Here is a 27,918-nt window from a genome sequence, read left to right as displayed (position 1 = left end):
GAGTCATGTCAAAATAAACTGAACTATACTAAAAAAAAAAAAAAAAAAGATTGCCAATCCTTACTATATTTATGAAAAAGAAAGAAGTGTTTACAAAATGATATGTCAAGATATTCAGGCCGTTGGCCTCTCTGCCCCATGTTTACAGCACAGGGCAAATCGGTTCACTCAAGCCAAACACGCACTCTGGCTTCTTTGACGCGAGGATACAGTTATTTTCCAGCATTACGGCCTTCTGTGCCCAAATCTTTTTTCTCATGAAAGTCTCTTCATTCAGAGAGCCTGATGTACACAACAAAAATAGAAAGTTATTTTCTTCTTGCAACTTTGTGAATCGGGTGTCTCACCCTGTATCCCTCTCAGCTGGCTCGGATCCCTTCTGTTTCTGCGGGCTCAGATCCCTTCTTTACATTCAATGAATCTCCCTCAGCCTCTCGGGCTCAGACCAATTGCAATTCACTTTATACTTATCGAAGACTTTCAAATGAGCACAGGGTTTAGCTTGACCCGTCGCGCAGGGCCACTTTGATAGAAAAGTTCCTTTTTTTAGAATGTAGTTGCCATTCAACAGAGACCTTCGAATGAGCACCCACGTGGCGCCGGACCCCTATGTACACAGTATCTTATTTGGGCTTTCAAAGTGCATTCACGCCTTCGGTTTGCACTTGCTCGCGCCTCTCATCACATGCGCTTCAAACACTGTTCTTTGTGGATTTCTTCATTCTGTGTTGCCGCTTGCAACCTTGGTTCAGACATTAGCTGATCTGCCATCAGTCTCACCGGCTGTGCTTCCTTTTCTGCCACACTTTGTTGGGCAAAGTTTTCGGTCTGGTGGCTTCACCTCCTTTCCATTTCTCAAGGTTCACGTATGAAGGCTTCCCTCAGCCCGGTTCGAGCATTCTCCCCTGCAGCACAGTTCACCTCAAAGGCTTCCCTCAGATGGGTTTGAGCCTCTCTTGGCGCTTGACAGCTCATTAAGAAGGCTTCCCTCAGCTGGGTTTGAGCCACCTTTCAAAGTTCACAATTCGTAAAAAAAGGTTTTTGGCACTTCTAGTCCCAGAATGCATTAGGCTTATTTCGTTCTCACTTCACAGCTCCCCAAAATGACATTTTCTGTCATTGGGAGCTGCAGGACCTAAAAGGGGATGTTAATTTAAGGTCAGGGTCTCTCCACCTGCCCCTCAGAGACCTGGGTTTGCCTGCCAGACCCAGGGGAGGAGTTTTGCTGTGGGTACCGCCAGGCAACCCCAGATGCCCCTGGTCTTGCCTTCTGGAGGTAAAGTTCCTTCCTCCACACTGCAATCTCCTCTCAATTAGCAGGGCCAGTTTTTGGGCGGTTTTCTTCTCCCGGTCTCCCAAGGTCTCAGCAGCTCGCTAGGTCCTTCTCCTGTTTCCTGGCACCTTCCAGCATCCCCGACTCACTCGAAGTGTGCTTTCTGCTCCGCCTTTCATGCTTCGTGGGAAGAGTCAAGTTAAGTCGGAATCGTACAAAAATGTCGACCTGGGAACTGCAACGGGCGAAAATGCTGACTTTTTTTTCTTCATTTTAACCCCTCCCTTACACCATATATATATATATGTGGGGGGTTAAGTGTATAATATTAATATCTGGGGGGTCGCGGGGGGATCTCCCCCGGATATATATGTGGTGTAAAGGGTTAAAAAAGAGTCGGTGTTTGCGGCCGTCGCACTGATCGCGGCCGTCGCACTGATCACATAGATCCGTTAAGTCAGGTGTTAGTAATTAAGGAGGGAGGCTTGATTTAGCCTGGCCTCATTAATGGGACAGTCTGCTGTACAAAGGAGAGAGATTATGTTTTCTGTCTGTGTTCCTTGTTGGTAATCTCCATCCTCCAAATCTTGCTCCTCCTCGTCTCGGTGCATTTAGAAAAGAACAGAGGGGAGGAATTATGGGAATTGTAGTTTTCACTAATGTGTTTATGGAAATCCGGTAAAGTGTTGTCAGGAAAAGGTGCGGTAGTGCTGTTGTTGTAGGGCAAGGGGTGACATATGTGATTTCCTTCTCCCGGTTCTCCCTTGCTTCTGCCTTGGTACCTGTTGGAATTGGGGAGGGGTTAATGGTATGGGTTCTGAAATGATGTATGGTAACAGAGGGAATGTCGGGTGGGGAGTTGTAATGGAAAAGGGGACCCCATGTCTCACCTTGAGACTCCTTCTCCCTCTCTGGTTCCCCACCCAACAGCGATGACCCTTCTCCTGTCACCCCAAAAGAGGATTCCAAGGGGTTTGATGGGGGAAATAACCTTGGTTTCTTTACAGGTGCCCAATTCTAGATCTGTGGTGCCTTACTTCCTGAAAACCCCAAAATTCAGGCTGGTCACGTTGCAGCATATACTCAACCAGCTGGAGGAAGGGGATTTGCCACCAAGCCGGTCAAGTGGCACAGCGAGTAGAGCGCTCGCTTTGACATCCGTGCAGAGCCTGCGAACGCAGGTTCGAATCCCGGCAGCGCCAAACTCAGCGTTTCATCCTTCCGAGGTCGATAAATGAGCACCACACACCGTGGGTAATAATAAGCAGCGCTCAGATACCTGAGGGTTCGTAGCGCTATATAAATGCCAAATTATTATTATTATTATTATTTCCTGGCGACCTTCGGCCTGGAAGATGCATATTTCCACATCCCTATTCATCGCAAACACCAGAGGTTCCTACGGTTTGCTGTTCAGGGGCGACATTACTGGTTCAAGGCCTTGCCATTCGGCCTAAAATCTGCCCCAAGAGTATTCGTCAAATGCCTGGCCCCGGTGGTCTGCACATTTGCGCCGCACAGGCATCCAAATGTACCCTTATCTCGAGGATTAGCTCATCCTCTTGCTCCCGCGCACTGGCAATCCAGCACACCGCAGAGACTATCCAACTTCTGACTTCACTCGGATTCTCAATCAGCTGTCCGACGTGCTCCACAGTGCCATCTCAGAACGCACTGTTCCTGGGTGCCCGACACAACACAGTCTTGTGTCTATGGACTCCCTCGGAAGAGAGGGTCAAGGCAATCCTGGGAACGGTCCAATAGCTGTTGACTGCTTCCATGGCAATAGTTCGGTGCATCAAGTCCCTGCTGGGGGAAGATATCTTCCTGCATCCATCTGGTCCCCATCTGCAGGCTGCAGATGAGACCTCTTCAAGAATTTCTGCATTCAAGGTGGTAACCAGTCACTGGCGCATTGACCGACAAGATCACGGTATTCCGTCAAGCCCTGCAATGGTCCGTTCATCTACACCTCTCACATGGCGCTCTTTCATATCCCTCCATATCGGGCTACAGTCCCTACCAACGCCTCTCTGGAGGGTTGGGGAGCCCACAAAGGACATTCTCATGCCAGAGGTCTCTGGCTCCTGGAGGATGAGGAGTTGCACATCAATTTACTCGAACTGCAGGCAGTGTTCTGGGCCCTCAAGTCTTTTCACACTAAGCTCTTTTGAAAGGTGGTGCAGGTCTTCACTGACAAAACGACCACCATGTTTTACATAAGGAAAAAGGGAGGTGTGTGCTTCCCATGCTCTACCTGGAAGACAAAATCGAATCAACAAAAAGGGGGCCCGGTCTGCCCATAGAGAAACGTAACCGTCTGGGGCATGTGTATATTATATCCAAACAAAAAGGTGCTGTTAGGTAGAGGATTGGTCACTAGGTTAATTTATTCAGACAAAGTTTCCTAGTCCAACCTGTTTTCAAAGAAATCATATATAGATTCACGCACAAAGAAAAAAACGCCATATCAGCCTCAAATGTGAAAAAAGTAACCTAGTATTTTAGACAACAAGTAATGTTATATTCATAGTGACAATCTACCAATCAAAGAAGAAAAAAGAAACAACAAGTGAGGCCCAGCTCATAGGGGCACATAAACATATGCATTTGTTTGAATCATGTATATAAAAATGTACACAATTAGCACAAATAAATACATGGGTGAGAAAGCCATTAATTAAAAAAGAGCCTAATTACACAAAATACTTAAACATAGTTAACACAAAACACAATGAGATAACCGGCTCTAATTAGCCGTTATGTGAAGAAGACGCACATAGCCTGTGGTATATACACGCTAAGTCTATTCGCCTCCTACTTAACGAGAAAGATGTCTCGGCCAGGTGGGTCGGGTAGATACATGCCCTCTCCAATAAGCCTCTGTATTTGTCCTGCCACACTACTAAAGTGGTTCAACGAACTCATCCTTCCTTCATGCCAAATGTTCTGTCGGACTTTAATTTCAACAAACCTTTCGTACTACCAGTTTTCTTCGCAAATCCTCCTTCATCTGCTGAAAGGGTGTTGCAATTGCTGGGCATTGCTCATGCCTTGGAAGTTCTATGTTGCAGACACAAAGGACTTTCAAAAGCCCTCAGAGCATTTTGTCAATTTTGGACCTGTGGGACATGGGAAGGCCCTGTCTAAGGCTTCCATCTACAGGTGGCTCTCTAGCTTTATCATGCATTGCCAACATCTGGCCAACAGACCGCTTCCGGGCCGGCTCAGAGCCCATTCCACCAGCACCATAGCTAGAGACAAAAGCGTTTCTCTCTGTTGTTCTCTTGCTTGACATCTTCAGGGCTGCTACGTGGAGGTCTACCCACACCTTCAAAAAATTCGACTGCGTCTACAGGGATTCCAGGGAGGCATCCTGGGTCAGCCAGGCAGTGCTACGCAACCTGTTTGCTTGAGGCGAGTCTGTTCCAGGGGAAAGTGTATTGCTTCTGTGAGCTTTGCCACCTCCTGTGGTTGTGTATATGTACTCCTGTGTGGTCATATTCATGAGCATTTGAATACATGCAAGAACCCATGCTGGAGAAGTTGTGTTCTCCAGCATGGGTCTTGCATGGATTCACATGCAAACCCTCCCTTCCTTCTCCTCTTTGGTTCTTCTTGGTTCATACTGCCACGTTACGTTTGCTACCAAATCTAAAGATGCCCAACAGGTGTGGTGCTTACGAAGTGTCATTGGCTTGGGTAGTACGACCCAAAGTGATACTGATGGGCTATAGAGGAGACCAGCAGTTTTTTAGCTTAAAGTTAAACTCCTTTAAATTTACTGAGGATTCCCAGCCTGACGTGGCATGTTCATGAGCATGTGAATCCATGCAAGTCCCATGTTGGAGAAGAAGTGTTACAGTTAAGTAACTTGTTACTTACTGATCATCAGAGTTTGTCTATGGTGCCTCGGTACCAACCACATCATGGCAGATTGCAACTTTTGTCAAGTTATGGCACCGAAGGCCTTAAAAGAGAGAGCCTCCAAATTGGCCCTTGGTTGACCATCTTTGAGGTCTCCAAGTACGATACCATCGAAGAACTGACAATAAGAGCTCAGCGGCTCATAAAACTCACAAGAAGGAGAAAAAACTGTCCAAAAAGCACCATAAGAGATCCCACTCCAGGGGCAACTCCCGTCCTCCTCCTAATTCGCCGAATAAGGGAAGTAGAAGGTATTCTTCAAGACTCATCCCGAGAGAGACAGGTACGGTCCCCGTCTAAATCCGCCTCGGTGGAAAAGTGGGAAGAGTTTTGGATGAAGATGAATGCACGTCTTCTAGAAAGTGGGAGAGCCCGTTCACTCTTCCTCTGGGAAGAAGACCTCTGCGCCCGACAAGGCCTGCAGAGCCTTGATGTACCAACCACCATGTGCGCCTAAGAGCCCGAAACCTTCAGTCGAGGATCCCTAGAGTAGATTAATCTCCAAATCTACCCACAGTTTTATGTTATCTTTTGAGGACATATTTGATGAGGATGTCAGCCCAGTACTCTCCTGGCTTGACTTTGGTTCTTCCTCGACAACCTGAGGAGTTCCAGGGCGAGGATAAGAGGTTGTCTGACTTAACTTTGGCCCAGAATGACAAAAGTCACTTGGACACCTCTCCTGAGGTGGAATTCCCACAGGGAGATCCTAGAGCCCATACAAATGTGGCATGTAGGAAAATGATGGCTAAGGTGACAGAAGCCTTAGGTTCGGGCCTTCACCTGGCGACATAACAGAATTTGACTTAACTGATATTCTGTACAAGGGCACATCCGTTGAACCCATCCTCCCATTAGATAATGCCATCAAAAATCATCTCTTAGAGCTATTGAAGACTCCCAGCTCGTGGCTAGCAGCCCACACAGATTCTGAAGTACAAAACAACCCTATCCGACCCAGAATTCCTAACCAGACATCCGGTTCTTGATAGTCTGTTAGTACAGGCTGCAACATCCTTAAACCCCTAATATGGATGACAAGCGTGACAACGCTTTCACAAAAAAGCAGTTAATGCACTTGAAGCAGTTAATGCTTGCACTTGAAGCAGTTAATGCTTCATCCTTGCTGTCAATATATCTATATCTATATATATATATATTTCTGAGGCTTGTGGAATCTGCTTAGATCACATGCTGTGCATAGGCCGACATCTAGTGGAAGCTGCGGAGTATTACAGTTTGTTTTTCGAAGTCGAAAAATGGGCGTCGACACAGGGCGTGCTAGTAATACTATCCCTAGTGTGACGTCCCCTGTACCCATGATCCCTCACGCGTCTAGGATCCCCAGATTGTTTTTTTCCGCCATTCTGGTCGGAAGCACTTCATCGGAGTTCCCTGGCTTTGCCATATTTTCACTCTAAACTAATTCTAATTTGCCCCGTTTGACCAACCTTTCGTCGATCAACATCTCGACGCCGAACCGGGGAGGAGATCAACGTCGAATACCCGACGGATTGGGCCTTGAGGCTTCCGCCTCGGCTCGGGCCTGGGCCGCTGGCCTCGGCCCTACAAGTAGGGAGAGTGGGGGTGGTACACTTCCACACTCGACACCTTATTACCTACACACACTTGCCCGCTGCCCACAGGCGCGTATGGAGGGTACGCCCTTTCAGTTTTGCCCCAAGTGTAATAAGAAATACCCTTGGGTAGATAAGCACGCTACGTGCAACCTTTGCCTACCCAGAGACCACCCCGAGACGGGTTGCAGGGCCTGTAGTAGGTTTAAGGCCAAAACTCTTAAGGACCGCTCCACCAAGCGTTGGGCCCACCACGCCAAGCTAGCAGCTATGGAGGCGGAGGGTACCTTCAGCGACGGCAGCGACGCCGAACTTTCGGACGGCGAGGGCACCAAGGCGTCGAAAGACAGCCGAACGCACGTCCCCGGCCTCGGAAGGTCGTCCGTCCCGGCGACTATGGGGAAGTCCCCCGGCGACAAAAGCGTTACACATACACACGCTAAACACAAAAAATCCACCCGAGATTCGACGTCGTCGAAACCTCGGAAAGAGGCACAGAAGGAGCGGTCCGAAAGGACGTCCTCTGGGCGGTCCCGGTCGAGGTCGCCGCACGACGTCAGGCAAGCCTCCACACTTGCACAGAGTGCCTCGACCATTAATATCCCGGAAGATCATTCGTCCGGAGACGAACACGACTTCCACCCCCAGCCTGCACCCCAGGAAAAGGGTACATCACTTGGGAGTAAAGAGGGCCCAGTTTCGAAGGCTAGTTCGAAAGACAGGGATTCCACCTCCGATCCTCGACGCCAGGCGTCGAAAGATAAGGGAAAGGGGAAACACACTTCCACCCACGGGGAAGGGGGTAAACAGCAAAGGAAACAACCCTTGCAGTCCTCCACTACAAAAGAACTGACCAAGTCTTCTCAGGGCCAATCCATAGAAAGTCCCAGCAAGGTCACCCCAAGCTCAAAACTCTGGTCATGCGAGGACATTGACAGAGTAATGTCAAGGATGTCTTCCTTGGCGAATTTTTTCGAAAGACACCCTGAACAACTCATAGCTTTAAACCCTCAGGAAGATTCTCCCTCAGGGTCAAGGGACCCTATCCCCTCAAATAAAAGACCCCGGGTCGAGACACCATTTAGGCCTTTAGACCCCATCGAGGTCCAACCCTATTCTTACCTCTTCCCTACAGACCAAGGAAACTCTTCCCTTATAGAAGGTCAGGAAATTGACACGCCAGAAGATCCTGCAGGATCAGATTATTACGGCGAAGACGAAGACGAGGATGAGCCAGAAAATAGCCCAGATATTTTCAGAATGGACTCACCAGTCGAAAGGGAAGCCCCAGTGTCTGATTCCCCGATAGATAATCAGCCCCTCCTGAATGAACTGCTCTTTCGGGCAGCTAACCACTTCCACATAGACACACAAGGTGCCCAGGAAGAAAGGGACTTTGCGGAAGAACTAATAGGGGAAAGGAAGCCAGTAGCCCAGACCATTCCCATCCTAAAATCTGTTCAACGCAGAATAGCACCATCCCTTGTCAACCCAAACCTGACAAGACCTGTAAATCCGAGAGTGGAGAAGCTGTTTAAAGCAGCCCAGTCGGACCCCCTATATATTAGAGGTCAACTTAAGCCAGACTCTCTAGTAGTAACCAACACCCGCAAAAGAGCTGGTACACCATTATCTTCCTCTGAGGCTCCCCCCGACAAAGAAAGTAAAAAACTTTATGGTTTTGGCAGGAAAGTAGCTTCCACGGCAGCCTACCAAGCCAGAATCGCGAATTCCACCACACTGTTGGCTAGCTACAACTGTCACCAGTGGGAAGAAGTGGCAGCACTAATAGACTCTGCTCCCGAACCCCTTAAAAGCCAGCTAGCTCGCATTTGTGCGGAAGGAAGGAACGTGTCAGGCTGCACTGTAAAAGCAACTCTGGACGCCGCTGACAATGCGGGTAGACTTATAGCAGAGGGGACTGTCATCAAAAGGCATGCTTGGTTGAGGCAGTCGGGATTCAAAGCAGAAACACAAGCTGCGCTCTTAGACAAACCAGTGGAAAGTGATCTCCTGTTTGGGAAGGCAGTCGAGGACGCTCTAAAAAACGCTAAGGAAGAATTCGACACCCTCAAATCCCTTGGCCAGTTAACTACCAAACCACCTAACCAAAGAGGGAATGGCAATTTTCGTCGCTCCCGCGGCCAAAATTCCAATAGAGGAAATAGCTACTCCCACACCCAGGGTACACAGTGGAACGCCAGCTCACAACAGTCTACCCAGGCGTATGGTAGGGGTAGTAAAAGAGGACGTGGTAGAGGCAGAGGCAGCCCCAGTAAAGGAGGAGGCACGCCTCCACCAAAGCAGTGACGCTCAGTTCAGGGTCCCTTCCCATGCAACCCCAGTAGGGGGACGAATATCAAGTTTCACCCAGGCATGGGAAGGGATAACATCCGACAGATGGGTGCTGTCAACAGTATCCAATGGGTACTGCATAGAACTACTGCAACGTCCCCTAAACCATCCTCCAAGACAAAAAGTCCACTCTTTACAACATCAGAAGATCCTCCTCGAGGAGATCGCCATTCTGCTAGAAAAGGACGCGATAGAACTCGTCCCGGGACACCAGGTAAACAAGGGTATCTATTCAACTTACTTCCTTGTGCCAAAGAAAGATTTAACAATGCGCCCAGTTTTGGACTTACGGCCTGCCAACAAGTATGTCAAGCCCCAAAAATTCCGTATGACCACACTACAAGAGGTAATCCCACTCCTAAAAAAGGGGGATTACATGGCAACCTTGGATATGAAAGATGCCTATTTTCATATTTCCATGCTCCCGGCGCACAGGAAATACTTGCGCTTCAAGGTGGACAGTCGCCACTACCAATTCAAGGTACTGCCCTTCGGGATAGCTTCAGCACCAAGGGTATTCACCAAGGTACTGGCGGTGGCAGCTGCACACCTACGCAGGGAGGCAATCCCAGTGTACCCTTATCTGGACGACTGGCTCATAACGGGGGAAACCCCAGGAATCTGCAGGTCAAACATTCAGAGGACCATCGACCTCCTCCACGAATTAGGCTTCTCCATCAACGAGAAAAAGTCAAGTCTGGTGCCAAGCACCTCAAAACAGTTTCTAGGAGCTATCCTAGATACTCAGAAAGGATTAACCTTCCCTTCGGAAGAAAGAATTCGGAACATACTTCTGCAAATTCCGCATTATCAGTCAGGTCAACAGATAACAGTACGCAAAGCTATGCGGTTACTGGGCATGATGGCGTCATGCATTTACCTGGTCCCCCACGCGCGTCTGCGCATGCGTCCCATGCAGGAATGGTTGGCGAAACAGTGGTCTCAGGCAAGTGGTCAGTGGGACGATCTAGTGGTCGTTTCGCCAACACTCGTACAGAACCTACTCTGGTGGACAAGAGAAAATCTCGCAAAGGGGAAACCCTTTTACGATCCCGAAGTACAGGCAGTGGTGACTACAGATGCATGCCTGACGGGGTGGGGAGCTCACCATCTCCACCACACAGCTCAGGGTCTCTGGTCTCACTCAGTAGCCAAGAACCACATCAATCTGCTAGAGCTTCTGGCAGTATTCCGAGCGCTGCAGGCGTTCGAGCCCCATCTACTAAACTTGTCGGTGCAGATCAGGACGGACAGCACGACAGCCATGTTCTATCTGAACAAGCAAGGAGGGACTCGTTCGCCAAATCTGTCCAAGCTTGCCCAGAAAATATGGATATGGGCACTCAGACGGAACATCTTCCTGTCATCGCAACATGTTCCAGGGGAGCTCAATTCCCTAGCGGATGCTCTAAGCAGAGACTCCCTCCCAGAAGAACACGAATGGGTCCTTCACAAAGACGTAGTAGAAGATCTCTTCTCTCAGTGGGGTTTCCCCACTATAGACCTATTCGCCACAAGCGAAAACAAACAATGCCCAGGATTTGCATCCAGGTTCCCACAACCGGACTCCCAGGGGAATGCCCTGTGGATGAACTGGTCAGGGATGTTTGCGTACGCTTTCCCACCAACTCCTCTCATCAGGAAAGTGGTGTACAAGATGAACAAGGAATCGATGACGCTCATCCTAGTTGCTCCCATGTGGGCGAGACAACCATGGTTTCCACACCTACGCAGGATGGCGGTATGCGAGCCCATCAGACTCCCAGCCTGGTACAACCTTCTGTCCCAGCAACAAGGTCAAACAGTGCATCAGGAACCCAACTCTATGAACCTAGCAGCATGGCTCCTGAAGTCATAGAGTTTGGACATCTCAAATTACCACAGAGGTGTATGGACATTCTAAAAGAGTCCAGGAAACCAAATACAAGGCACTGTTACTTTGACAAGTGGAAAAGATTCGTTATCTGGTGCCAGAGTAAACAAATCAACCCGGTTGATTGCACTCCTTCCAACGTTGTAACATACATGCTCCACCTGCTGGATGCAGGGTTGGTTTTTAACTCTCTGAAAGTACACCTGGCAGCCCTCTCAGCCTACACCACATCCCATAACAAGGTTTCGTGGTGGAAAGTACCAGTGGTTAAAGCCTTCATGGAAGGAGTAAAGAGACTTCACCCTCCTATATCGAACCCACCGCCAGGATGGGATCTCAACGTGGTGCTATCTAAGCTCATGGGGCCCCTCCTTCGAACCCATGCATAAAAGTAGTCTCAAACACCTGACTTATAAAACGGCCTTCTTAGTAGCCATTACCTCCATAAGAAGGGTCAGTGAAATTCAGGCTCTGTCAGTGCAAGATCCTTTCTTTACTATCCACAAGGACAAACTGGTTTTACGCACACACCCTAGATTCTCACCAAAATTCATATCCAAGTTCCATGTAAACCAGTCCATCGAGCTTCCGGCTTTCTTCCAAAACCCACAAAGCTCAGCTGAGGTGAAACTACACACCCTAGATGTGCGTAGGGCGGTCTTATACTATGTAAATAAAACCAGACCGCTAAGGAAAACAGATCAACTGTTTGTCTCCGTAGCTACAGGCAGAGAGGGGGATCGCGTCTCTAAGGGCGCTATCTCAAAGTGGATTATCAACTGTATACAGCTGTGTTACTCTCTTTCTGAAAAGACTCTGCCTTTTACGCCAAGGGCCCACTCTACCAGAGGCATTGGGGCCACTCTGGCTTTCATTGCAAACGTCCCCCTTGACACCATTTGCAAAGCAGCTACTTGGAGCTCTATTCACACTTTTACTCAGCATTACTGCATTGACACTCATTCCAAGGCAGATACACAAGTGGGACAAGCGGTTCTAAGACACCTGTTTGCTCATGACCCTTCTCACATCCCACCTCCTTCTTCTGGTACTGCTCGCTAATCTATGCACAGCATGTGATCTAAGCAGATTCCACAAGCCTCAGAAGGGATACATTACTCACCGTAATCGTATTTCTGATGCTTGTATCTGCTTAGATTCACATGCGACCCACCCTTCCTCCCCTCCGAGAGAAGGCGCATGGTTGCTTGTAGTCTTACCTTTCTGTCTATCTGCTTGGACTATCTGTACTCACGCTACTCCTCATGCTACCTCATGTCAGGAAAAACACAATCTGGGGATCCTAGACGCGTGAGGGATCATGGGTACAGGGGACGTCACACTAGGGATAGTATTACTAGCACGCCCTGTGTCGACGCCCATTTTTCGACTTCGAAAAACAAACTGTAATACTCCGCAGCTTCCACTAGATGTCGGCCTATGCACAGCATGTGAATCTAAGCAGATACAAGCATCAGAAATACGATTACGGTGAGTAATGTATCCCATATATATATATATATATATATATATATATATATATAATATACACACACATACACCACACACACACACATCCCGTTGGTCTGTGATAGCTGAGGCAGCCGAGCAAATCCCAGACTGTGAAATGAAGGAAGGTTTCATCAACATAGTGGAGAATTCCAAGGAAGCAAAGCGCTAATCCCTGCATTAAGGCTTGAACACGGCTGATTGTGTCAGGAGATTATTGACTAAAAGTAATATCATGCGAAGATTTGCTGGCCTGAGAAAATCAGGATTTCCGCAGGACGTTCAAGCAAAGCTGTTTGACAAGCACTTTGACGACTTAGATCTTTGTGGTCAAAAGGCAGATGACAGCCTTGAGAAATTGCAGACATGCAAGGCTGCAGCAAAGTCTTTAGGTGCAGCGATTAGGCAATCTGCTCAACCTTCCACTGAATTGCAGGGGAAAACTTTGTTGTTTCTACAACTACGGTCAAAAAGGCAAACAGCCGCCGCTCGTCAAGAACAAGGCCAGAGACGTTTCTCTCGATTATCCAGAGCCAGAGGCGGCAAGACACAGGCTGCTTCCATGTCTGTCCCCCCCAGTGGGGCACCCGCCGCAAAACTTCTTTATGGACTTCTGCCACACAACGACGTTAGGGGGGCGTCTGTCACTCCATTCACAAGAATGGTGTTCCATTACTACGGACGCATGGGCACTTAATTTAATCCCCCAAGGTTACTGCCTCCCATTTTTAAAGTGCCCACCGGATTACCCCTCTCTGGCTAGGCCACCTCCTGATCCAGACCCACTGCTCCTACAAGAGGGTGCCATAGAGTTGGTACCTATTCAGGAAAGGAACATGGGGTGGTACTCCCACTATTTGTTGGTCCCAAAGAAAGACTGATGTCTGCGACCCATCTTGGACCTGAGGTGCTTGAACACAATTCTCAGGAAAAACAAAGTGAAGACGGTAACACTCTTGCCGATCTTCCAGGCCCCAGATATTCAGGATTGGTTGGTGTCACTCGACCTACAGGAGCTTGCATTCATCTGCCGATCCTTTAAAAGCACAGGAAGTATCTGAGGTTCATCATATGCAACACTTACTACCAGTTTCATGTTCTGCCTTTCAGTCTTACCTGCGCCCCAGGTGTCTTCAAGCTGTAGCAGCAGTGGCAGCCAGTCTCAGGAAAGGGGGGATTCATGTCTTTCCCTACCTAGACGATTTGTTAATCAAGGCACGGTCCCTGGATCAAGCACTGGATCATCTCAGTCGCACCTGTCACCTCCTCCACAAGCAGTGATTGTATCTCAATTTAAACACTTCTCAGCTCACACCTTTTGAAAGGCTCCAATTCAACAGAGCAGTCCTGGATTCTCCCTCTGGCAAGAGTTTCCCTCCTGAGGAGCGGGCCCTACGCATTCTTCAGATGGTCACCAAATTCCAGAATGGCCCAATACCTGCCAGCCCAACCGTTGCTCAACCTCATTGCATCCTGCATCTTCCTGGTGCTGGAGGCCCGATTGCGAAGAGGAACACTCCAGTGTGTCCACAGATCTCAATGGTCGCAGTTCTCCAACAGTATGACTGACTTCATTCAAGCCCCAAACAGTCGCTCAGGATCTTCTTTGGTGGACTTCTACAGAGAACATGGTGGCAGGCGGAATGTTTTGGTAACCGTGGCCAGACACGACTGAAAGGCTGTGGCGCTCAATGAGCTGGTCGGAGAGCGGTTTATGATCCCTGGCGGAGACAAAACTTCACATAAACCTGTTGGAGCGATCAGACTGGCTCTGATGGCCTTTTTGCACACTATACAGAGGAAGACTATCCTGATCATGAAGGACAACGCATGCACTACATCAACAAGAGAGTGGTGTCTGTTCACTCCCACTGTACAGGGAGGAGATGCAGCTCTGGTTCTCGGCATTACCGAACAAGATCTCCCTGACGGCAATCACCTCACCGGGAGGTTTGAATACGTTTCCGGGTGCCTTGAGCAGGCAGGGCTCAGTCTCCCACGAGTGGGAGCTGTGCCAGGAAGTTCTTAAGATCTTCGCCCTTTGGGGGAATACTCGAGTGGATCTGTTCACCTCCATTGTGAACAAGAAGTGCAAACGCTTCTGCTCCAGGGAATTTCCCCTGAGAGGAGCACTGCGGGACTCATTGGTGATGGACTGGAACTTACAGCTCCTGTAGGCATTCCCATTGATATTCCAGTCATTCCTCAAGTGATCAGGAGGTTGAAGAGGTCCGGATCAACCATGACCCTAATTACCCTGCACTGGGTCAGGAGAATGTGGTACCCGGACCTTCTGGACATGGCCATCTGTCCTCAACATCATCATCCCCGTAGGCTGGACCTTCTCTCTCAGCAGAGGAGGCTGATTCTTCACCCGAGCATATACACGCTCAGACTGCACGCCTGGCTTCTGAAAGGCTAAGAATCCAGGGACTTGGACCTTCGGGAAGATGTCATGGAGGTGTTGCTTTCAGCCAAAAGGCCAGCAACAAAAGCTTGTTGCCGTTGGGAGAAATTCTGCAGCTGGAGCTGCGTACAGGATGTAGCTCATCCACATCAAAGGCTGCCTAGTGGCACTAATCAATTGTTAACTGCACGCCAGACCAAGGATCGTACTTCTTGATCCCCTTGGTGGTGCAGTTTTTAAAAGGCCTCACTTAACGCCTTCCCTCCGATACCCTTCGTGGTACCATGATGAGACTTAAACTTGGTGTTAACTTTTCTCATGTCTTCCCCATTTGAGCCATTACATACGTGCCCTCTAAGGCTACTATCCTGAAAGATACCCTTTTTGGTCGCCATTTCCTCGGCCTGGAGAGTGAGCGAAATTTCAGGCCCTGTCCTGTAAGCCACCTTTCACCATCTTTTCTAATGACAAGGTGACTCTTCAAGTGTTCCCACCAAAGATTGTATTGGAATTCCACATGTCACAGACAATTTGCTTGCCAACCTTCTGACCTTCTCATCCAATCCGATGAAGGAAGGCTGCATAGACTCGACCCCAAGAGGGCTTTGAGTGCCTACATCTCCAGGGTAAGGCAACTCGGACTGGAAGATCAGCTATTCATTGGATATGCAAATCTGAAGACAGGCAAAGGAATAACAAAGCAAACCATCTCTAGATGGATAGTGCTTTGTGTTTTCGAATGCTACACCAGAGTGGGTAAGGAAATTCCTGAAGGTTTCAGGGCTCATTCCACTAGAGGTGTGGCAGCTACCGCTGCTCTCCAAAGAGCGATACTTCTTAAGGACATCCGTCAGGCTGCGACGTGGTCCTCTATACACACCTTCGCAAAACTCTACTGCCTGAACACAGTATCCTCAAATGAGTCATTTCGGCAGGGCTGTCCTACAACAAGGTGACATGTAATCACCTTGGAGTTTGCTCCTTTCCTCCTCCCTAATGGCTTAACTGCTATGGGAGTCTATCTAAAATGAGAAATCCATAGGAGGACACAATCCATTAGAAGAACAAATGGCTTACCCTTGGTAATGTTCTTTGTGCTGGATGTTCCTCCCACGGAATCCTCATTGCCCTCTCAGCCTACTTCACTGTTAAGCTCACTAATAGGATTATACAATGACTCTCCTTTAATGCTTGACCAGCTGTCCTTGGCTCTAATCCCTAACACAGCTTTGTAATGGGAAAAATAGACGACTGAGGTTACGGGGCGCCGGAGCGCATTATTTGTACCGCATCGACCTCACGTCTGTTCAGGGAGACGATAATGCGACGGCCATCGATGTCACTGTGCACGACGCCCCCTGCTGGGGAAAAGTTTCTGAGAGCTGCAAAGCAGGAGAATAGATATTTAAGATGAGGAATCCATGGAAGGAACATCCAGTAGAAAGAACGTTACCGGGGATAAGTAATTTGTTGTTCTCATTGCTTTTTTTGTTTTTGTTTCCCACAGATCGACCAGGTGTTGTATTAAAGAAGCAGGACAATCAAGATGCATCCGTGAGTCTGAATTTACAAATATTTTGTATATGTCAATTAGTGTACTAAATTCTTGTTCATTATTCCAATGGTTTGCTGTATTATTGCCCCCAAGCTCTGCTTCCATTTTTACCTTATTTTCTGCAGTGCATCCAATTCATTCCAGCTAGTCAAAGAATGATTTCACTTTCCATGAAGTGGGTACAATATAAAACGTTTCTCCAGCACGTGGTCTGGCATGGATTCTCATGCTCCTGAATTTCCCCCCTCATCAGGCTGGGAATCCTGTGTAAAAAAGAAAAGCAGTTTCGCTTTAGCCTGAAAACTGCATTTGTACTCTAAACCTGACCCATCCAGTGACAGTCGTCTACCTAAACTCTACCCATCGGGACAATCTTCAGAATTTTTACTGCATGTTTCAGTGTTGGGAGTCCTCATCTGCTCTTCGGGTAATATTGCTTTTTTGCTGTTTTGTTCAATCAAGATTGATATTTTTTCTCGGATGCTTGCTTTTGTCGACCGAGGATAGACTACCAGCATTGGGAATCCGTTGCTTGCGAAGATCTACTGTCATCAACAGATAATCACTTCAAATTTCGGAAGGGCCCAGACTTGGGCCTACATCGCACTGCGATGTCGGAAAAGAGAAGAGGAGTCTCTTCAAGCAAGATCTGCAATAAATGTGGACTCAGGAATGTCTACATCGAGGATCGGCACCAAGTGCGCAATATATAAGCATTCTGACCACGACGAGGACGGATGTCAAATTTTCCTCTGTTTCCTGTCGAAAACGAAGCGGGACCGCTATTGAAGGTTGGTAGCAGGGCTCAAAGAGTGGAAGGCTTCTGACTCCATTCTGGGCGCAGTCATACCTCATCCAGTACTGTCCAGTCCAACGAGTGTGCTCCTTCTGACAAGGAGAGTTTGAGGTTCTTTGTGGATACCCCTTCACAGGGGATCCAAAAGAAGGCTAAACATTGCAATGATGTCCCCGCTACAGTCGCCGCATCTGCGGACCTAGTTCGGGTAGGACCTGATCCCCTCTCCATCACAGTCCACAGTGAGCCTGCCCAGTGGCGGGTGTGCCATCCGAGAAGAAGTCCTTGACCCCTTTGTAACACAGATCTTCCTCCAGGAACAAGTGTACGAAGGAGAGGTCTTCAGGTGGGCCATCAAAATCTCCATCAACACCTTAGTCAACCAAGGTGGCAGCACCATTGACGACCACTTTGTCATCCAGGACAACCATCTTCGTCAACGACTACGATCCCGTCAGCTACCCTGCCTGCTCCAGATTTGTCAATGACCATCACTACTACGTTTAGGTGAGTGGCTGCCACTACCGTTGTGTCTACAGTCAAGACGACGGCTATCCCGAGAGTGGCTCTGCCTCCACGGCTTCCAGCTGCTGCTCCGCGAACGACCAGGGCGGACAAGCCTATCAGGGTACAAGTACCCGTTGTAGCTTCATTCCATAAGAATTCGGGCAAGCTGAAGGAGTTTCTTCGGCCCATTGACTTTCTTCCCAGCCCTGTAAGGATGTCTCCGGCGATGTCCATAAGGTCCCCTTATATCTACACAAGTTCCGACGACGACCATCTACCCGAAGACTAAATTTAGAATCATGAAGGAGGTCTCAGTCCTCTGTCCCGGGAAGTGTCTATACAGAGGAAGCCTTTTCTACTGGTTGAACCACAGAGGCGCTTCAGCCAGGAGCCGTTGCCAGCAGCTCCAGTTGTACCTACACCATTGCCCAGGGACATGTCAATGGACATTCTGACTTCCCTCCACACCATAGTGTCGGAGATACAGCAGAAGTTGCCGGCACCAGTCTGTAGCCCTCCTAGGCCACCAACCTGAAGCCCTCCCAGGCCGAGACTAAAGCAGTATCCTAGCCCTTCAGGGCCAAAGCCCTTGCCGGCTCTGCCACATCTTATGCCGCCCCAGAGGCCATTAACTCCAGTGGTAGAGGAGCCACCGTGCACCGACACAGGAACCGGCACAGACACTTCTGCAACACCGAAGGATGAGTATGACTGTCCCGGATGACGGGGAGACTCTGGGTGCTGACGAGCCCACTAGGACGTCACCCCCTGGACGAGATTGGCTCCTTTCACGGTATAATCTCTAGGGCATCTGCTCTCTTCAAACTGGTCACAGAGGTAGAGGAGGGATTCCTTTTCTAATGCCTGGAGTCTTCACAGAAGACGGTCCTGTTAATTCCGCTGCTGGACGATGTTTTGGAAGAGGGTTTGGCTCTGATGAACACACTGATACCGCCGCTCCCAAGAGAGACAGGCTGGAGAAGAAGTACAGGGTTTCCGGACTCGCCCCCAGGTGCTTCAGATCGCAGCCTTCTCCAGACTCCGTGGAGTCTGCTGCCGCCATGAAGCGCTCAGCGAATCCTTCATCCTCGTCCATTGTGCCGCTGTACCAGGAGGGGAAGAAGCTGGATGTGGTGGGGCAGTGCATCATTTACACCGTGGCGAGAGGGTTAGAGAGGGAGAGGTTTGAGGAGATCAGAACATTTACGGTGTGCCCTGCAGAGTAAGGCCAGAGCAAAGAATAAAGAGAGAGACGGAGAATCGCAGAGGTTGCAAAAGAGTCCCAAAGAAGGGCTAGTAGCATCCAGGTGGAGGTTCAGGTCTCGGAGGAGGAGAAGCTGAGAGGTAGAGGCAAGGAGAGAGGAGGAGAGGTCAGCCCACTGAGGGCGGCCTGGCAAGGCAGCCTCTCGATGGTGTACCCAGTGAGAGAGGGGCCAGGAGAGATAGGGAGCCTGCAGACCAGGCATGCAAGGAGTAGTCGTCCTGCGTTGGGATGACAGAAGCAGGGATCCACTCTCGGAAAATCAAGGATATACCCTAGCCGGGACGGTTGGTTCTGGGTTCGGAGAGGTTCCTGTAGCCATAGGGAAGGAGAGCGTCAAAACCTGTGACAGAGCTGGCTGTGAACCAAGTCTCTGTGAGACCGAGTACATGCAAATCAAGTTCTTCCAGAAGATGGCAGATGTCAGATGTGTTTGACAGCTGAGTGAGAGTTGAGAGTAGCGATGTGGAGCAGGTTGCCACATTTGAAGGACTTCCGTGGAGGGGTACAGGCCAGAGGTATGGCCTGCGGAAGGGTTGGAGGTGCCAGATGATTGCCAGAGGAGGAAGGAAGCGATGGTAGGGTAGTCGGAGAGGAGGAATAGAGTGCCATAGAGGTGGCGGAGGAAGGAGTCAACAGGTTGGTCTGTGAAGCAGCAGAGAGGTGGAAGAGGGGTTAGTAGGGATAGCGGGAGAGGAAAGGAAGTAAATAAGGCGCAGGCAGCGTTTATCAAGAATGCCATTTAAGTAGACTTTACTGTTGGTCTTGAGGAGTAGAAGGGGGCCGGGAGGGCCTCTCACGGGGTGCCATCATTAATGGGAGAAGAGGAAAAGGAGAGAGAACAGAGACCATATGTGGGGCCCATAGGCCTGGAGAGGGAACGATAAAGAGTATGTCGGTAAGGGTCTGTTTGGAGGAAGCATTGGTGTAGATATCAGCTATAGGGAGGCCTGGGTTGGAGACCAGATGTTCCTTTTGATCTTCTTCCTGCCAGACTTGGTGAGCGGGATAGGATAGTCATTTGAAAAGGAGTTGGAGAAGATAGGTGAGACAGAGAGCACCATAGAGCGTGCAGAGGACAAGGGGATGAGGGGGAGAGGAGACCAAGCAGACGGAGGGGGGTAGTACTGAGAGGCAGACGGGAGGGAGGCACAAGGGGGGGACACAAAAGGGAGAGGAACACAACAAAGAACAAGACCGGACCAGCGAAATCGGATGCAATACAGAACCATCAACAAAGCACAAAACGCAGCAGGGAACCTAGAAGTAAAGAATGCAGGCAATGTAATGCCAAACCATAGAGAACACAATGCCAAAACCATAGAGGAGATCACAATGCCAAAACCATAGAGGAGATCACAATGTCAAAACCGAAGAGAACAACACAGTCAATTCCATCAACAAAGGCACCATACACAACAAGGAACCTAGAAGAAGAGAATACTGACAATGCAGTATAATGCCAAAACCGTAGAGCACAACACAATTTCAATACAATACAGTACAATATGTACTGTTGTAACATATTGTTAACAAAATACTTGGACCCGGTAGCAGCACACTTAGGCCGCAAGGGAATACACGTCTACCCTTATATTGACGACTGGCTCATTCGGGCCCGCTCTCACACACTGGCAACCCAGCACGCGGCCGAGACCATATGCATTCTGACTTCGCTGGGATTCTCCATCCATTATCCGAAGTCTAGCATGGTGCCATCGCAGAACGCTTTGTTCCTGGGCGCCAGGCTCAACACAATCTCATGTCTAGTAACCCCCCGGCCCCCTTGGAGGAGAGGGTGAAAGCCATCCCGGGGAAGGTTCAATGACTGCCGACAGCATCCATCGCAACAGTCCGGTCCATCAAATCCCTCTTGGGCATAATGAACTACTGCGTTCATCTGGTTCCATTTTGCAGGTGCCAGATGCAGCCCCTCTACCGGTTCCTAGACGCCAGGTGGCAGCAGGTCACAGGAACATGAACAGACAAAATTGCCCTAAGAATTGGGGATTCTGTCAAGCTCTTCATTGGTGGTCGGTTTGTCTATATCTGACTGAAGGAGCTCATTTTCAGATCCCTCCGTACCAGGCTACAGTCACGACCGACGCCTCTCTTGCGGGCTCATTCGGACGATCTCAGGCGAGAGTCATCTGGCTCCCGGAGAAGAAGCACTTGCACTTAAACGTCCTGGAGCTTCGGATGATCTTCTGGTCCCTCAAGTCGTTCCGGCGTCATCTACAGAAGGTGGTGCAGATCTTCACGGACAACACCACCACAATGTTTTACATCCGGAAACAGGGTGGGACGCGCTCCCCCGCTTTTCTTCTGGAAGTCCAGTCCCGGTGACGGTCAACCATTCTTCAGGACATGTTCCCTGTCCCCTTCCACCTGGCAGGCATCAAGAATACCATGGCAGACTCGCTCAGCAGGGGAACCGCAGGACTGTCATGAGTGGGAGCTTCAACAAGGGTAGGTGCCATCTATTTAGCGAGTGGGTCTTCCCCAGATCGACCTATTTGCGACAGATGCAAACTTCAAGTGCCAGACGTTTGCCTGCAAATATCCTCAGCAGTGGTTTCTAGTGGATGCCTTCTCAATCCGGGCCTCTACCTGTACACCTTCCCTCCGATTCATACGTGTGATCAACGCACTCAGATGTTGCCATTTGAGTATGATCCTCAACGTGCTAGCGTGGCAGAGGCAGATCTGGTACCCGGGCCTTCTCCATCTGTCAGTCATTCCGGCCATGCAGCTGCCTCCACTTTCCGACCTTCTCTCAAGGGACAATGGAATCATCCTACACCACGACCCAGTATCACTGAGCCTCACGGCCTGGCTCCTGCAGCCCTAGAATTTGCCCACTATTCTTTGCTGCTGGAATGCAAGAATATCGTGGCCAAGGCCAGAGCTCTCTCTGCATTATCTTGCTACAGACACAAAGGAAACCGCTTCAGTGTGGTGCAGGACGCAGAAGACCCACTCCACTGCACATTGCGGCTCCACAGCTCCTCCCATATCTGCTCTAACTGGCTAAAACGGGCCTGGTTCACACCTCCATCAAGGTTCATCTCGCTGCCATATCCCGGTACACACCGGTGCCAGACAAGCTCTCCCTGTGGTCGGACTGGCTCGTCAAAGAGTTCCTCAAGGGTCTCTTCAGAACCTTTCCACCGCTGAAGCCTCCTGCGCCGATTTGGGAACTGAGCATAATCCTGTCTAAGCTTATGGGCCCTCCATTTGAGCTGATGCAACCGACACCTCTAAAGTTTCTTCTTGTGGAAGAATACTTTGCTAGTGGTGATCACCTCGGCCGGGTGGGTCGAGGATATTCAGGTACTCTCCTGCAAGCAGCCGTATTTGTCCTTCCACGCTGTAAAGACGGGAGCGGCGTATCTCTATTTCGAGGGGATTGGGTCCTCTGACGTATTCCATATCTATGACAGGTAATGTCCACAGCTGTGCTGCTTCGGAAATTCTTTGGCGTCTGCGTCCTGCGTCGATGCGCCATCCCCGAGGACTTCCTCCGACGGCCGACGTCACCCGATGTGATAAGTGGACGCACGACCCCCATAGCCTCAGTTCCGTTTTTTCCACGAACGTGTTCGCTTTGTGAATCTCGGTACGCCTCGACTCGTTGGAGTTGCTGTTTTCTATTCTCGGTCGTTGAACCTGTTCGGTTGGTTGTGAAGACCTGTTTGTGGCGATGTCTTTCTCATCTTCGACCCTGCGTCCGGGTTTCAGGAACTGCGGGGACTGTGGGTCCAAGATGTCGGTCACGGACTCGCACGACGCCTGCCTCTGGTGCCTCGGGGAGGCCCACGATACGGACGACTGTGTCGACTGCTAGTCGCTCACTGCGAAGGCCTTGCGGGAACGCAAGAAGAAACTGTCGGTAGGCCGGGTGTCTAAGCACCGGAAGTCGAGGTCTGCAGGGCTTTCGACCGATGACTCGAGGGGTGACTCTCTGCGTCGTCGTCGGAAGTCCGGTGGATCTCCTTCCAGGAGTCGGTCTCACCACTCCTCCGCCTCTTCTAGGCATTCCAGGAAGCGCCGGCATAGGTCGCCTTCCCCGTCCTCTTCCGAGGACTCCGCCCGTCGGCGGGTCGCTTATCCCTCCATGCAAGCAACACCGGAGGAATGGGCTTCCTTCGGGAAGCAGATGCTAACGATTCTGAAATCGCAGGGCACCGGTCCATCGGCGCCTCCGAGTGGGGTTGGTCGGCACCGGTCGAGAGACACCGCCCGTATGCCTTCGGGCTCGGGTGGTCGGCACGGCTCGCGGGAGAGGTCCCGCTCGGACAAGGGTAGCCGTTCTCACCATGTCCGTTCCAGGTCCCGGTCCACGACGCACTCGAGACCGCGTGATCCTGTGCCGTCTTCGAAGAAGACGTCGACGCCTGTGGAGCCGAGGTAGTCGACGATTTTTCTCGAGGTTCCGTCTTCGAGGGGGTCGGCGATGCCGTTTGCGCCCAGGTTGTCGAGAGACACGCTCGGAGCTCCGGCTTCGAGGACTGTGTCGACGCTGCAGATGCTGGAGGCGTTGCAGCTGACGTCAACGCCTTTTCTGCCGGCGCCGACTCGTTCGGCGCCCTCAACGCCTTTCGAGGCGATGGTGTCGGAGGGGCCCCGTGGCACGGGGTTTGCCCCTAAAAAGGCTATGGCTAAGGTCCGGCACTGCTTTGGTCCGCAGAGGTCTTCCTCTCCCCGCCTGGAGTACATTTCAGAGGGTGATGAAGGCTCTGATGGCGGTCTGGTTCCGGTTACGGTTCCAGATGACCTTATCTCGGGCCATAGTCAGTTTGATGACCTGAGGCAGTCACTGCATGATGCCAGTGGACTGACACCTCTCCGGAGGTGGAGTTTTGTTGGGCGGAGCCTGGCACTCATGCCGATTCGTCATATCGGCGCCTTATGTCTCGGGTTACCGAGTACTTGGGTTGGTCAGCTCCCCCAGGGGAGTTCGTTCAAGATGATCTCACGGACATCCTTGATCTCGGTCCACCCACTGACCCGGTTTTGCCTTTTCATAAGGCTTTGCAGAGAAGGGTGCGGGCAGCTTGGACTGCTGCAGAGAGTCTCCCGGCAGTGGGCAAGTCTTTGTCGCGAAAATACCGTCAAGCCAGTAGCGACCCCTGCCACTTGTCTAGGCACCCCACCCCGGAGAGTTTGGTGGTGCAGGCGGCTACGGCCCGGGCAAAGCAGGTGTTGTATCCTACCATCCCTCTGGATAGGGACGACAAACGTTTTGACGGCTGGGCGAAGAAAGTGTTTTCTTCTGGGGGTATGGCGCTTCAGGCGGCCAACTCCATATGTGCCTTGTCTCGTTTCACACACACTCTGTGATCATATTCCCGAAGGGGACGAACGGGATGGTTTCCTTGCTATGGTTCAGGATGGCAAGGATGCCATGTGTGAGGCCGTTCAGTCGGGTTTGGACTTGGCGGATTGTGTCAGCCGGTCCATGGCAGCGAGCACTGTAATGCGAAGGTTTGCGTGGTTGAGGAAGTCTGGGATTGCTCCTGATGTGCAGTCCCGGCTCCTCAACATGCCCTTTGACGGTGAACACCTTTTTGGCAGCAAGGCTGACGAGAGCCTTGAGAGGTTGCAGACCTCCAAAGCTGCAGCGAAGTCGTTGGGCGCTGCAGTTCGCCAACCTCCGCCTTTTCGTCCTAGGGGACAGCAATGGAGGGGAGGTTCCTTTCGCTATTACTCGTCCCCAAGCGAGAGGAGCTAGCAGTCAAAGAGGCCATCGTAAGAGTGCCAGAGGTAGAAACAAAGGTACTCGAGGTGCCAAGGCCGCTCTGGCAGTTGCCTCTTTGCCCTCGGGCAACGCCTCAGCCGCTACCACTCAGTCATGAGGCCAGGTCCCATGGTTCGCCGGTTGGGGGAAGGCTGGCGCAGCATCTTGTAGAGTGGCAAGCCATTAGTTCAGATGTGTGGGTTCTGGAGATCATAACCCACGGCTACTGTCTTCCTTTTCGGCAGAGGCCTCACGACAATCCACCAGGGAACCTCTCTTTGAAGAGTGCGGATCTGCTCCTTGCGCAGGAAATTCAAGCCCTGCTGCAGAAAGGCGCCATAGAACTGGTGCCTGTAGCGGAGAGGAACAAGGGATGGCATTCCCCTTATTTTTTGATATCAAAGAAAGACTGGGGATTGAGACCCATCATGGACTTGCGCGGTTTGAACAAACTCCTCAGGAAGGACAAGTTCAAGATGGTGACTCTTTCTCAAGTCCTCCAGGCCCTTCAACTTCAGGACTGGTTGGTGTCTCTCGACCTCAAGGATGCTTACTTCCATGTGCCGATCCATCCCAAGCACAAGAAGTACCTGAGGTTCGCGGTTGGCGACTCGCACTTTCAGTTTCGGGTCCTGCCGTTCGGATTGACCTCCGCCCGAGGGTTTTCACCAAGCTCATGGTGGTGGTGGCAGCGCATCTCAGGAAAGGGGGGGATTCACGTCTACCCCTACCTGGACGATTGATTGATCAGGGGGAGCTCTCTCGAGCAAGTCCTGGATCATCTGTCCGTCGCCTGCCACTCCCTTCACAGGCTGGGCTTCTCCCTCAATTTAAAGAAGTCCCATTTGACACCAACGCAGTGGCTCCAGTACATCGGAGCAGTGCTCGAATACGTCCCTGGGGCAGTGTTTTCCTCCTCAGGTGAGGGCTCTTCACATTCAGCAGATGGTGCACAAGTTTCAGTTTGCCCAGAATCTCCCAGCGTCCGAGTTCTTCAGACTGCTCGGCCTCATGGCATCCTGCATTCTTCTGGTGCCAGAGGCTCATCTGCGGATGAGATCTTTGCAGTGGGCACTCAAGCTCCAGTGGTCTCAGTCCTCCGGCAGGCTGTCGGTCCCTGTTCAGATGCTGCCCTTGGTAGTCCGGGACCTTCTGTGGTGGGCCGTCGAGGGCAATCTGATGAAGGGGGCCCCATTTTGGCTGCCCTGGCCGGAGGTGACGATCGTGACGGACGCATCCCTCACAGGATGGGGAGCTCATGCCAAAGAGCTGACAGTCACCGGTCGTTGGTCTCCGTCGGAGTCCAGACTCCATATCAGTCTGTTGGAGCTGAGGGCCGTCAGGCTAGCCCTGAAGGCTTTTCTGCCGACTGTGTGTAGGAAGAGTATCCTGATTCTGACGGACAATACGGTGGTCATGCACTACCTCAACAAAAAGGGGGGGGCAGGGTCACTTCCACTGTGCAGGGAGGCGATGCAGCTCGAGTTCTGGGCCATCCAGCAGGAAGTTTCGATCTCGGCAGTTCATCTGGCCGGAGACGGCGGACGCTCTGAGCAGGCAGAGCACGATCTCTCAGAAGTGGGAGCTGGCTCAGGAGATTCTCCTGGAGATCTTCGCCCTTTGGGGGATCCCTCAAGTGGATCTCTTCGCCTCCAGTGTCAATCGGAAGTGCGAAAGGTTTTGCTTGCGGGAATTTCCTCCAAAAGGAGCCTTAGGAGACGCGTTTGTGGTGGAGTGGTCATTCCCACTGCTTTTCCTCCAGTCCCCGTCATCCCGCAAGTGTTGCAGAGGTTACAGAGGTTCGGTTCCCGGATGATCCTCATTGCTCCGGCGTGGGCCCGGAGGACGTGGTACCCGGACCTTCTAGACTTGTCCATCTGCCCTCCACGTCGTCTTCCCTACTGAGACGATCTGCTCTCACGGGAGGGGGGTCAGGTTCTCCATCCAGAGGTCAGATCCCTCAATCTTCACGCTTGGCTTCTGAAAGGTTGAGGTATAAGGATTGGGACCTCCCTGAAGACGTGATGGAGGTGTTGCTCTCGGCCAGGTGGCCGACAACAAAGTCTCTGAACCGTTGCCGTTGGAGAAAGTTCTGCGACTGGTGCAGAGTTCAGAATGTGGATTCTTTTGAATGCGACATTCCCATGGTTTTGTCTTTTTTGCTTTCTTTGGCCCACATGGGCTTGCAAGTGGGGACCATTAAAGGTTACCTGGCGGCACTGTCCATATTTAAGCGCTCGTCTGAAGAGTGTTCCTATTTTAGGATTCCTTTAATTTCACAGTTTTTTAAAGGGCTCACTAGTTGTATCCCTCCGTCACCTTTTCTGGTGCCAGGTTGGGATTTGAACCTTGTTCTTAAGTTTCTTATGGGTGCTCCGTTTGAGCCTTTACATTCTTGCCCTTTGAGACTGTTAACTCTGAAAACTGTGTTTTTAGTTGCGGTTACTTACGCTTGCAGAGTGAGTGAGTTACAGGCACTTTCAGTTAAGCCACCCTTCACTGTGTTTCACAAGGACCGGGTTGTCCTTAGAGTTCGTCCTTCTTTTCTTCCGAAGGTGGTTTCGGAATTTCATTTGAGCCAGAAGGTTGTTCTTCCGGCGTTCTATCCTCCTCCACATCCTGGTAAGGAAGAGGAGAGGCTCCATAGGCTTGATCCTAGGAGAGCGTTGAGCTTTTATATCTCGCGCATGTCCCGAGTCAGAGTGGACGATCAACTTTTCATTGGTTACGCTAGAAAGCGTTTGGGACAAGCTGTGACGAAACAGACTTTGTCTCGTTGGATTATTTTAGCTATCTCCGAGTGTTACCGCTTGGCGGGTAAGGACCCTCCGGCTGGCTTGCGGGCCCATTCCACCAGAGGAGTGGCTGTGTCTACTGCCCTGCAGAGGGGAGTTCCTATTCGACACATCTGTGATGCAGCAACCTGGGCTGCAGTACATACTTTTGTACGTCACTATTCCCTTGATTCCATCAGAGGGCAAGATCTGGCCTTTGGCAAGGCAGTTCTCTATTCCGCAATTTGATTGGGCATGCTAAATTTGTATTATAAATTCTTTCCCACCTCCTTGCTTGGTGCTGCTTTGGGAGTCTGTCATAGATATGGAATACGTCGGAGGACCCAATCCCCTCGAATAACAA

At 50.7% G+C, this 27,918-nt stretch overlaps 1 protein-coding gene across 2 annotated transcripts in view; it reads left to right on the top strand.

Moving 5' to 3' along the window:
- Nucleotides 1–27,918, top strand: part of TTC3 (tetratricopeptide repeat domain 3) — a 2,698,168-nt gene that overhangs the window by 1,619,207 nt on the left and 1,051,043 nt on the right. For both annotated transcript variants that reach the window (XM_069636090.1, XM_069636092.1), the window contains exon 29: nt 16,429–16,475. In XM_069636090.1, coding sequence (XP_069492191.1) covers nt 16,429–16,475 — 47 coding nt within the window. The remainder of the gene's footprint in view (nt 1–16,428; nt 16,476–27,918) is intronic.

Source organism: Ambystoma mexicanum, chromosome 7p, assembly GCF_040938575.1.
Source record: "Ambystoma mexicanum isolate Mex_15411 chromosome 7p, UKY_AmexF1_1, whole genome shotgun sequence".
Classification (NCBI taxonomy): domain Eukaryota; kingdom Metazoa; phylum Chordata; class Amphibia; order Caudata; family Ambystomatidae; genus Ambystoma; species Ambystoma mexicanum.
The sequence above is the reverse complement of the archived record's forward strand: the minus strand, read 5'-3'. Positions and strand labels throughout refer to the sequence as shown.